General features: G+C 32.4%; 1 protein-coding gene across 1 annotated transcript; it reads left to right on the top strand.

Annotated features, from left to right (window-relative positions):
* The first annotated feature begins 3,382 nt into the window (after window positions 1-3,382).
* LOC123718808 (glycerol kinase) lies at window positions 3,383-11,507 on the top strand. The gene is made up of 8 exons (XM_045675708.1): window positions 3,383-4,015; window positions 4,723-4,896; window positions 5,285-5,432; window positions 5,598-5,749; window positions 6,799-7,047; window positions 8,502-8,671; window positions 9,747-9,882; window positions 10,876-11,507. Exons 1-8 carry the CDS (start codon window positions 3,773-3,775, stop codon window positions 11,146-11,148), a joined length of 1,545 nt encoding a protein of 514 aa, XP_045531664.1. The 5' UTR covers window positions 3,383-3,772; the 3' UTR covers window positions 11,149-11,507.
* Window positions 11,508-13,245: the final 1,738 nt, after the last annotated feature.

The following is a 13,245-nucleotide window of genomic DNA, read 5'->3' as shown; positions in this document are numbered from 1 at the left end:
ATGGGGACTATCAGTTACATAATACCATTGACATCTATCATAACATGAAATGTCAATCCTTTTTGAAGCGGGCGAAGCTTTTTCTAGTTTACGACTGGAACACAACAGTTGATTGCGTAAATTAATATTTCTAGAGACAAAATCCATAAATTATCGCAACAAAATAAGAGTTTATTTTGTCTATATTTTTTTAAGGCAATTGTCACGACCTTGACAGAGTGTTAATTAATAATGTAATGCTTGACAAATGGAAATATTCATATATTTTGAAAAGTAAGTGATTTAAATTATTGTTTTTTTTTTTCAGAATTAATGTATACAAAATAACAAAAAACTGTCGCAAGAATTTCCTCATACTGCATTGCTTACTGCACGTAAATTCAAGTTTGAATTTTTAGTATGATATTTTCACTATAGGTAATATTTATCTTTATACCCAATATATATTTATATATATATCTAATATAATACATCAAAAACCAAATGTGTTTATGACTCTTATAAAACGTATCTATAATACATGGCTTATTAAATAAATATAAGGTAAATTTACTATAATTTTTTAATTAGTAGGCTAGGAGACACTTAGATACAATATGTTACCCATATCTGTTACCTTTTATTTGAAACATTAAACATAAAAAAGTATCAATTTGCAACAAATTTTCAACATTGTTAACAAGCTTTTAATAGAATATTCACGTACATTTCAAACAAATAGGTCGGTAAATTGCCTTTACAAGCACATTAATTTTGCCCGTACCGTATTGATTCGTCATCATATTCATGGCCGATGGCGAATGATGAACTACCGATATTTCGTATTTCAAGTTTAACGTTGCTAACATTGAACTTGAACGTAACAAGCTCACATTTCCAATTAAAATATTGTACGCCGGCTCTTCAGTTTTGAAATCGTTATATGCTAGTGAATGCAAATGGTTTCAGAAGACATAATATTATGCGTAGTAAGAGAGATTGTTAGATTATTACTTTAACTATAACTGAGTGACATCATGCAATTAATTAAGAGGTCGCTCAGAATCGATAATTATAACATTTTACTTAGATGATGATGATATTCATTTATATTAATGGGAAAGGCAAAGAACTTTAGTCCATACAGCCAGGTATTTTACTAAGTTTTTTAATTCAAAAGCTGAATTGCTTATTATTATCGAACTACCATATAATACAAAACAGGAATTTGAACGGTATGATCGCATAAGTTCCTAAAGAACGACTGATTAATTCCATAAAAAACGGGTATCGTCTTGTTTTAACCTAATTAAGCATTATAATTAGTATTTAAAATCCTTATGTAGATAGGAACAATAATCGACAGTTGAAATGTATTGTGATTTCTAATATTCAACTAAATTTCACAAATTCACCACTGTCATTTCAAACATTCGATGTAAACAAACAAACGTAGCATTGAACTTGTGTTTGACAGGTGAAAACCTAGCGCCCTTGGAAAATCAGGTGCAACGCAATTTCCGAGAATTTAGAAATGTATTGCAACCATTGCGAACAGCTTTCATTTGGGATTCGCAGAATTCAATGTTTGAATAACGTTAAAACAGCATTTTCATGACCAAAATACACGTTGAATTATCAATGTTTGCAAAATCATTATCGAATAAACATTATATTTACTTCGGTAATTTGGACAGTTAATGAGCTACGGATTAATGAGTTCATAATTTTTAATAAGATTTTGTCAATGGATTTTTACATTTTATTAACATATCTGTGGCAGCGTATGTGGCGTTCTTTCGTCTGCTCTAAGTTGTGTGGGGTCAAAAAAACTTTATATTATAACATTGTGAGGATAGTGTGTTTGTTTAAAATCAACGGCAGTCAGACTTGATTGGCTTACCAACTTTTTATTATAGAACAGGGGTCAAACGGGCTATGGGACTCACCACCCATGGACACTCTCAATACCAGTGGTTCGGAAGTGCGTGCGCCTTTAGCATCGGAACGCTATTTTCTTGAAGGACCCTAAGTTGAATTGGCTTGGAAATACTTCAGTGGGCAGATGGTTCTACAAAGTAGGGATGCGCGGCAGAAACTTTCTAAAAAAGTTCTCAGTTGTGGAACGAAAGACGTCTAGGTGATACGGGTGGAATCTAGTACTTATGAAACTTGTCTATAAAAGATATGTAAAACAAATAACGAAATAGATGCAGTGGGAAGTTGTATTAAACTGGTTTTACGTACAGCTATCAGCTATTTTTCATACTTCACAATATTAACGGCCTCATTTTGCCTTTGCATTTCTTACTTATATCATCAGTCATTATGGTACTTTGTTATATAAATAACAGCATTTTGGATTGAACAAGGTGGCGTTATTCTCATCATTATAGAAAAAAGGATTTCTACTGTAAGAATTAAATAATGAAAGGTTTTGTAATGTAAAATTTCATGATTATTTTCACATAATAATATAGTTCTATAAAAAAAATTATAATTAATCTACTTATTTAAAACAGACTCTTCTGCTACTGCTTAAAGATTGTAGATTTATGCTTTAGTCACAATGCATCACAACAGCACAGCGTAACACGTTATACTATGAAAATAACTAAACAGACAAGCAACAATATAGTCTAGTCAATACAATATAGTAGTCTATAGTCATCTGTAAGATATTATGACATACTTTTACTGTTGCTACTGTCTATAGAACATATATGAACTTGAATTATTTTTAATTGTTCTTTTATATTGTTATGTATGATCATGCAAACAATAAGCCGTATACGATGTTAACAAAATATTAATCTGAGGGAAATAGTGAACCATCTTTTAAGTAGTTAAGTCTCTAAGTAGACCATTTGAATACCTCTGTCTAATCATTTATAACGTTATTGAATAGATCAAATTGGTTGTAGTATGTAGATAAATTAGTTATTTATAAATGCACGCAAGCCGCAAGTCGCGTGGGGGATTACCAAATAAGAAGACCTTTAGACCACCGCATTATCGAGGGTTCGAGAAACATAAAATTAAGAAAATGCATGTAACACCACCTACTCGGCCCGTATCCGACATTAATTACATTAAAAAATTCGATAATTTTACATTACAAAGATAATGTAATAAGTAAATTATATTATCATGTGATAGACGTATCATTGAAATTGACATAAGGGTTGAAGGTTGGTATTGACAATAACAACTTTCACTAACGTCGAGGAACCTGATAGCTGACATCCGACAGCCGAACTTGACAGCGGAGAACGGACAGCGGACAGCTGATTGCCAACAGCTTATAACCGACAGTTGACAGCCAATATCAGTCAATGTGATAACTGACATCTTAAGTCCGTCAATCTGATAGCTGAACTGACCAATATAAATATTCTGGTTTCCCAATATATTTACACATTCAAGATTTTAAAATCTAAAATATTCCCTTTTTAAAAAATATATTACAATCAACAATTATAAAGTGCCTGTTGATTTATAATTTAAACTATTATCATGTTGCACTGTTAGGAGTATGCGTATAAGAACCTATCCCCCAAGAAAAAAGTAAAATATTATTAATAATAATTTAATACCCCGACCTCAGTAACACAAATAGATTATCTTTATGGTAGTAGATAACCATTGAGTAATGAGTAAGCATAAGATAAAAACTCAACGATAAATTGTTTTGATTAATAGCAAAGTGACTTATTGCAGTAAGACTTAAGAGACTTGAATAGTGAAATACTTTTTACGACAATAATATCTGAACATCTTCAAAAACATCAATATGTCTGAGTATGGAAAATTTGGGCCATTAGTTGGGGCGATAGATGAAGGAACTTCAAGTGCGCGGTTTATTATATTTAAAGCAAATTCTTGTGAAGTAGTTGCAACATATCAAAAAGAAATTGAGCAACATTTTCCTCAAGAGGGTTGGGTTGAACAGGATGCTTGTTCTATTCTGGAAGTTGTTACAATATGTATAAATGAAGCTGTGAAGCAATTAGTTTCATTGGGTGGTAGCCCAAAGGTATGTATATAGAATATAAGACTTAACGATACTGCCTTCTACACCAATCTGTAAAACACAGTTTTTACCTAAGTTTAACTGAGACTACAAACAATTAATTTTCCACGTAAGTAAATTTTAAAGACACTTATGGTTTTACAGAATTACAAATTATTACTAAAATATAAAATGACCCCTGTAGTCATTTACACATGTAGTCTAGTGTGCTTCAGTGTGGCCAGTATTAAAACCTTTTTGTATATCAATATATATTATACAGTGTTAATAATTAATAATAATAATAATTTCTTTATTTTCTCCCATTTAACATTTGCAACAAACAATTGCTAAAATATACTATATAATATTGCTACAATTTAGTAAGCATAATATATGGTTAAAACTCTTTGATAAATTGTTTTGATTTATGGAAAAGTTTAAAATTCTTAGAGCAGTTGAGATATAGTTTCCATTAATATGTCTGAGAATGGACAATTTGGCCCATTCCTTGGGGCGGTAGAACAATCCTTGGTGTTTAGTTTAGCTAAGAAAGCTATGAGTATATTAGTCTTTTTCATGTAGGTAATATGTTCTGTCTACTTCCTAAAGAAGAATCTGATGTTTTGTCAACAATAATCTCATTTTCCAATTCAGGAAAATTACTCATTCTATAATTTAATTTGTCAGATAGTTGCTTAAACTTTTCATGAAATTCATTACCATTTTAGGATATAGTTGCAATTGGTGTAACAAATCAACGGGAAACTACTATAGTATGGGATAAAATAACAGGAAAACCTTTGCATAACGCTATTGTATGGCTTGATATGAGAACATCATCAACAATTGACAAATTACTTGACTTAGTTCCAAACAAAACTAGGAATAAGAACTATTTGAAGGTATGTAAATTTAACTATTTATTTTTTATATTATTTGCTATATATATTTGGTTGATTACATTTTGATGTTAAATCGCTTTTGTTTTATTGAATGTGTTAATTACCTAGTAACTGCAGTGCATTTTTTAGTTTTATATCTTTTTGAATATTATTTTGATTTATATTACAATTCTATGTTAGGGGATACAATAATTAAATAAAAGTCAGTACAAATCAAAACTAGTCGCAATATCTGTAACTGCTATTGAGCATATTAATGGTTTCAACAGTAAATTGTGAGATCAATTGTTAAGCTGGTAAAAAGTCTATTCACAAACCTAATTAATATCGTTTGTTTATTATATTAAGAATGACAATAATTTACAAATAAATCATATATGGTTTCCAGCCATTATGTGGTCTGCCTATGTCCCCATACTTCAGTGCGGTTAAGCTAAGGTGGCTTGCAGATAATGTTGAGGTTGTCCAGCAAGCTTTAAAGAATGGAACTTGTTGTTTCGGCACTGTGGACACATGGCTAATTTGGAATCTAACAGGTTAATAGTATCTCTTTATTTTAAAACTTATTTTAAATATATGTATAAATTACATATAATTTTAACATGAAATTAAAATTACAAACATTTAAAAATATCATCTACTTGTGAGTCTTTGATCTTGTACACATACATAGAAAATTTTATAAGGTTTTACTTTTTTAGGGGGTGTTAATGGGGGCAAGCATATAACAGATGTGACAAATGCATCGCGAACAATGCTCATGAATATTGAAACACTAAACTGGGATCCACTTTTGTTGAAATTCTTTGAAATACCCAAGTCTGTATTGCCCCAAATCAAATCTAGCTCAGAGGTAAGTGATATATCATATAAAATTAAAAAGTATGTGCGGAAAAATCAGGAGCAGACACAAATGGATACTCACAAATATATACACTTACTATTATTGACATAGAGATATGACAAAATGGAAACATCTTGGTTGTCTTTGCACATTCCAAGTTGAGAGGTAATGTCATACATCATATATTTTCAATTGCAACCTTAAGAAAACCACATAGCTTCCAGTTCAAATCCCTGAAATTGAAACCGGCTTTCAGACTCGTGACACTGACATATATTATAAGAAATAGGCTGTGTACTTGTGTCTATAATACTTCAAATGAAATGTTTTTTAACATGCATGCCCACCTGATGTTAACTAATACCACCACCCAAAGTCACATACATTACCAAGAGCCTCGCAAGTGTATTGCTGGTCTTTTAAGAACCGTCAACTGCAAATATTTAACTAGGTACCTTCATATCTTCTCCAGAAAAGTTGGTACCTAATATTGCACAATTGTACCCTAGTATTATATAAAAAAATTATGATTTTCGATTGTATATTGAAAATATACCTGATGAACGGATTAATTCATTAGTTTTGTAAACATTGAAATCCAAAAATAATTTATTCCTCTGTCTCCCATACACAACCTTTTATAAAATGTTTTTTTTAATGTAACGGGGCAAACGGGCACAACGCTCTTCTGATGTTAATTGATAGACATGGACACTTACATTGCCCGAAGGCTCGCAAGTCAGTTGCTTTTCTTGAAGGGCCCTAAGTCGAATTGGTTGAAGAGAGAGCTGTATATATTTATCATGGTTTTTATTTTATAGAACAGGGGGCAAACAGGCTCATCTGATGTTAAGTGTTACCGCCACCCATAAACACGTAATGGCAGAGGGCTAGCAAGTGCGTTGCCGGCCTTTTAATACTTGTACGCTCTTTTCTTGAAGGGCCCTAAGTCAAATTGGTTCGGAAATACTTCAGTGAATAGAACATTGTGGCGCTAAGTGTGTTAAGTGCCATCTATGCCGTACTCTCAGAACTACTATCAAGTTCTCGTATTTCAGATATATGGTTACATAGCGGATGGTCCCTTAAGAAGTATTCCCATATCGGGTTGTCTTGGTGACCAACAGGCTGCTCTAGTTGGTCAGTTATGTCTACAAAAGGGTCAAGCGAAGGCCACTTATGGAACTGGATGTTTTGTCCTATATAATACAGGAGATGTTCGTGTTAATTCTAGCAAAGGGCTTCTAACAACTGTTGCCTACCAACTGGGAGCTAACAATGCACCTTGTTATGCTTTAGAAGGGTCTGTAAGTATTGATAGGAATAATAATAATATTATTTAATATACATACATTGATAACCACCTTCCATTAAATATAATAAGCAGGACAAAAATAAAAAGGCGCTCCAGGTCACAATAAATAAATTAAACACTTTCAACGCAAACGAGAATAATCAGAGATAAAGAGAAAGAGAAATAGAAAAATTTGGAGGAGGCTTTTACGCTAACGCTTTTACGCTGTATGACCCCTTATACAATACTAGCATACCACAAAAAAACATAGTTAATTTTTTACAACTTACACTAACACAACTAATACGCATATTAAGAAATGTTAACAAACTCTTTTTGTATGGATTCATTGATAAAGCTCCAATAACTAAAAAATAATTATAAGCCTTTATTTATCTTATTGACAGTATAAAAAAAGATACATATATACAATTTTATTACTTTAGTATGCCCCATCTGGGTGAAGGCATCCTCCAAATTTTTTCATCCTATTTAAGTTTTGGCCGTCGCCATCCAATTTTACCAGCATTCAATAATCGCTCTATTTGTCTGCCCTCGTCCAGCTTATTGGGCCAGTCCATTCGGTTACCGGTTTTGAACGTCTGCCATCTGGGCAGGTGGTAACTTACGGGCTACATGAATAAACGTAATATTATTCAATATATATCGTATCGTGCTATACTTATTTATCCCTGTGATCGAGCCTTTGAGCTCCCTTTCTGCGTCCCGAGAGAAAATTGCGTGTCAAAGACCCGGAAATCGAACAAACAAAGACGCTTGATTTCAGGGTCCAGTCAGGTGCTACTACCGATAGACCTCTGTCTGCTCCATGTACTGACGAGTTTTTAAAACACAGTTTAACTCTTGAGAGATTTCACAAGAACTCAGATATACTTATAAAGGCGCGCATTAAGCAGGAATATAATTATATTCCTACATAATTATGTATGATAAATGTAACGTATTAAACGGGAAAAAAAATTATTTCGGTAAAGAACATCCTAATTAGACTATAAAGTACCAGCCCCCGTACTCTGCGTACGTATACGTAACTCTCTGTACGTATCTTCCAATAGCGACAGCAATTCCGATCCTGACGTATTTGTATGCACCATTGTAGTACCATCTATTCGGCCAACATATGTATCGCTGAGAGTTACAGAGTATGGGCTCAGGATGCAGCTGTATTTATCATAATTTTTGTTTTATAGAACCGGGCGCAATCCGGCTCACCTGATGTTATGTGTTACCGCCGCCCACGGACACGCAATTGCAGAGGTCTCGCGAGTGTGTTGCTGTCCTTATAAGAATCGGTACGCTCTTTTCTTGAAGGACCCCGAGTTTTTCAGGGTTATATTTTTGACGTGACGTCTAATAAATCGATGAACGCACGACAAAGCATGACTCATTGTACCGTTAATCCAATTATATATCAATAATTAATCCAAAATCTATAATTTTTTTTAGGTCGCTGTAGCGGGGGCAGCACTGGGATGGTTGAAGGACAACATAGGTATCCTGGAAAGTGCCAAACAGTCGCAAGAATTGGCTGAAATGGCCACAGAGAATGGTAGTGTCGTTTTTGTTCCCGCATTTAGTGGTTTATATGCACCATATTGGCGACAAGATGCTAGAGGGTATGTTTTTATTCTTATAAAGCCACATAACAAAAGTTTTATTTCCTGTAAGTGCCTATAGTGGTTAGCTTTTTTGAAATTTATTTTTTATTATGTAATTCTTAAATAGTGTGAATATTTTTATATTGCTTAGACATTCTTGTCGATTTAGGGTGACCTGTTAGGACAGGATTGTTTTTTTTTACAAATAAAGAAATAAAAATAAAATCTTCGACCGATCATTCGATTCGATGCTATCGACATGGCTAGTTTACTTAACGTTTCTGAACTTGGTGCTTTGATCAAGCCGCGTGTGTGCAGAAGACACACGTTTTCAGCTGAAGACGATTGTCTGCGGCCAGGCTTCTACCAGCCATTATGAATGATTCATAATTTTGGACGCAACAGAGGTCGTGACACACTTTTTAAATTCAAAATAAATCTTCGAACCAGCTCTTTAGAAAAAATTTAACGACAAACACACATATGATTTAGCTTTGCGCGTACTGAAGATAGAAGTAGCCCATGTTTCTTTTAATGGTATTTTTTATAAATAAATATTCATCTAACTGTAATCTCTAAAGTAAATTCTGCTGGTTTAGTCGTTCTAAGCCAAAATGCAAGAGAAATAGTTTATTAAAATTTTCTAGGCTTATCTTCTTGATAATAGCGCCATCTATACAACCATGACTAAATGGAAACCTTCCACAATTCAAATGCAACGCGTTGGACGTAAGTCTTTATTTAATAGGTAGATGGCACTATAACACAACTTTTTATTATCTTTGAAAACAAAATACTTTCTAATGTCCCAAAGTCAAATCACAAGCTTAGTTAACAATTTTGTTAGTTATCAAATGCACGTCCTGCAATTATTTAATAATGTATATTCATAATATTCAATATTTTTTAAAATAAGTTAACGAAACTACGACTTTTTAAGTCTTGGCTTCAAATTACTTATATATTTTTAAGAGGCAACTACGTGAATTTTTACTTCAAACATTTTTCCCTTGCAATATTTATCTTTGTCATTCGAGCTAGTGCTAAACGCACTATGAAAATTACATTAGTGTGATTTAAACAAATATTTTAGGGTAATATGCGGTATAACAGAGGATACAAATTCAAATCATATAGTAAAGGCAGCATTGGAAGCTGTCTGTTTTCAAGTAAGAGATATCCTAGATGCCATGAACGAAGACTGTGGAATCCCTTTGCAACTCTTGAAGGTAAATATTTTATTTAAAATTATTATTTTTTTCATTTAGCATAACAAATACTAATATAAATTACTCATTGATTTAGATGGATTTAGGCTTAAAAAAATGGGGTTAAATTGGCAGATCTCCTTCCGCTACTTTCTGTGTGTGTTAAAACACTTGCTTGATTTCGTCTTTATTTCCTGTTATGTCGCTCAATTTATCTACTAATGTGTATTTTTTTATTAACAAACTTTTCATATGTCACATTAGCGCATTATGGTTCCACACCACCCAAGTTACACTGAAGTCTGAGACCGAAGTATTGTATATACTGTTTATTTTTCTACAAATGTTTCTTTATTTATAGTTGTCGTCAGCATTTAATATATGTATATATGACTTATACTTATATACAACATTAAGGAGGCTTACAATGCTATTTGACAGTATAAAAATAAAATGTTATATAGAAACAAAACAGCACTAAAAGGTGAATCGTGTATAATAACTTGTAATTTATGCTGGCAGCGTTAAAGGTACACTGACACAGGGACCAAACATTTTAAATTTGTTTTAATTTTCTTTTTATTATTACTATATTTGATTTTTATGTTTAGGTTTTAAAAAACAATGTATTTATATTTAAAATTCGTTGATTAGTAAAAAATATTATAAATGTTGATATCGGTCACGTTACAGAAAACGACCACATTAGCACCCTCGACGATGCAAGTAAATAATGACTTCGCCTGTCTAATCCTAATACTGTCTTGGAGTTAATTCTTGAGACGTGTTTTTGATTGAAAGTTCATGTGTCACGCCCTCTTGTTAAGAGAAGCGTGTTGGTGGGTTTTTAAAAGCCAATATTTATCAGAATTAAAAACATATTATAATATACGTGCTATATAATAATAGTGTCTATTGAATAAACTTTATAGCTTTTTAAATTGTCAAATAGCCCATGTTTTAGTAACAAATTCTACTTAAAAAGTATTAGAATAGCATTAAAATATTTTTCAGGTGGACGGTGGAATGACTTCCAATTGGCTCCTAATGCAAATGCAGGCTGATCTTATAGGAATTAACATTATAAAGGCCGGTTTTACCGAAAGTACTGCGCTAGGGGCGGCACTAGTCGCTTATTGGGGCTTAGATAGAAATACACAAACGCCAAATATCGATATAAAAAATGGTCAGATGTACAACCCTAAAATAAGCGACGATGAACGCGATATGAGATATAAACAGTGGAAAATGGCAGTCGAGCGCTCGTTGGGGTGGGAACAGAATTAAAATAAGGCTTAATAGGCTTGTTTGTTGATTTGTACTTGATTTTTATGTTATCATTCTTTAAATTTTAAACGATTTCCGAGTTTTCCGAAACGAGTTCTCCAAGAAGATTTGGTGACTCTATTATTACGTTCCCAATTTATTTATTTAAGTGTATATTTATACGGTTTAAGTGTTAACATACCTACATTTTTTTCATTTTTGTTTCTGTATAAATTTTGTGCTATTTGACCTAAATATGATTACAATGAAAATTAGTACGATTTGTGTACGAAATTGAATGTTTTAAAAGTATTAGATAAGTGTGATGTGAAAATTTCCAAAAATATATTCATAGAATACAAAAACGTTATGTTTTAAATAAATTATAAAAATATGTTTTTTTTAAATTTATTAATGAATACAGTGCTACTATATTTTTGCCTTGGCCCATTTTTGAATAAGAAGAAAATCTTTAAAATAAAACGAACTAGAAAAGCAATAATCGTGGTACCATGAGGCACATCTACATCTCCGACTCGACTGAAGCAAATTGTGCTTTCCTAAAGCTACGTATTCACCAAAACTAGATAGGAACATATGGTTTAAAAAAACAACAATCGAGTATACTTATAAAAGTTCTAAAGAACGCAAAGAAATAAGGTGATTTACCAAGGGCTTCAAGTAATGTATAACAGCGCCATCTATCGTCACGAAGCATAACTAAGTAAAATTGGCACGTCTTGTTACTCAGCGCAGTTTCATTTTTGTTTTAGCGCCATCTTGTGTAGCATCTCAGTAGTAACTACACAGTATTTTACGCCAAAAGATAATTAAATTATCAATACTTATAATTGGTGGAGGTGGTGGATCTAAATCAAGTTGAACTGTTTTTTTTTTCAGTTTCCGGTAACCGTAAACAGTAATTGTATAAATGGCCATCTAGTGTGGAATTTCATAACTGCAATATTCGTAGTAACAATCTATTTTGGTAAAAGATATTATTACTTGTTTTAGATATTATAAGAACATAATATGTTTTAAGGTGGTTATGCTTAATTTAATTACTAATTCATTACAATAAATCTCCAATTAAATTGCAACCAAATTCCATCCTTTTAAATTTAAAAATCTCAGACGATTAATATACTTTTCTTGAATTCACATTACACGCAGTCAATTGGTGACTGTTGCCTGTTTGATAGGTGTATCAAGCCAATTAAATTCGCTCGATACATATGCTTCTATAGATTAAAACACAAATAAACATATTATACAAAGAAAGTCTGACCAAGTTTTGACCTAGTGTCGATTTGTTGAAGATTTTTTATAACTCCTGGATGTCAAAAAAGTATTAATTTTTAGCGGGAGTCACAGTTCGAGAATCAAAGGGATATAAGCATTAATATAAATTTACATTGGTTTAATTAAGTTTATTTGTATAAGATTTTGTTACTTTTAGATATAATATAGATCATTTAATTCAAGATAAACAAACTAATTATTGTCATAGACAAGCTATATTGCTACTTAGCAAGTATCGCATAAGGGGCTAAGTGCAGAACCTTGTAAGTGTGAAGTCCGACAGCCTGACGGATGGCTGCAGTCTTGGTCCATCGTGGAGGGAATGAATAGCCACAGATGACAGTTGTATTTCAGGATCGAGGATCAATATCTCCTCAACAATTACGAATCCTTTTAAGTTCAATTAATCCAGTAATAAGTTACGGAAGAGTTGGATCCCGTAGCACACACGTTGTACATAATTTATGATATTAGTTAATTCTCCATATCAATTGACAAGTTTTGCCTCTTGTTCTTAGCTATAGTTCTAACTACCGTAAGGCTCCCGTCGAAACTCGAAAATTATAGTTTCTGCAGAACGAAGAAATGAGACGGAATCAAACTATCAGGAAAATCAAATAGATTTTTAGTATATCGTATTACACGTGTACGTCTAATTCAGAAATTCGAAGAAAGGGTTGGTACCAGATGAAATAATATATTTATTTAATGTGTTCTTATCTCTCAAAATATTTTGAAATAACGAGATATTTCATTTTATTTATTACTTGTAATAAGAGCAGTTTTGGCCTAGTGCCTTTAGTGTGTGACTCTTAT

Source organism: Pieris brassicae, chromosome Z, assembly GCF_905147105.1.
Source record: "Pieris brassicae chromosome Z, ilPieBrab1.1, whole genome shotgun sequence".
NCBI lineage: Eukaryota > Metazoa > Arthropoda > Insecta > Lepidoptera > Pieridae > Pieris > Pieris brassicae.
This window is presented reverse-complemented; position numbering and strand designations above follow the sequence as displayed.

Excerpts from the sequence above, each read along its gene's own strand:
- LOC123718808 (XM_045675708.1), top strand. The coding sequence starts at position 3,773 with ATGTCTGAGTATGGAAAATTTGGGCCATTAGTTGGGGCGATAGATGAA. Across the intron at positions 8,672-9,746 it reads TGGCGACAAGATGCTAGAGG|GGTAATATGCGGTATAACAG; the intron begins GTATGTTTTTAT and ends CAAATATTTTAG. Across the intron at positions 9,883-10,875 it reads TCCCTTTGCAACTCTTGAAG|GTGGACGGTGGAATGACTTC; the intron begins GTAAATATTTTA and ends AATATTTTTCAG.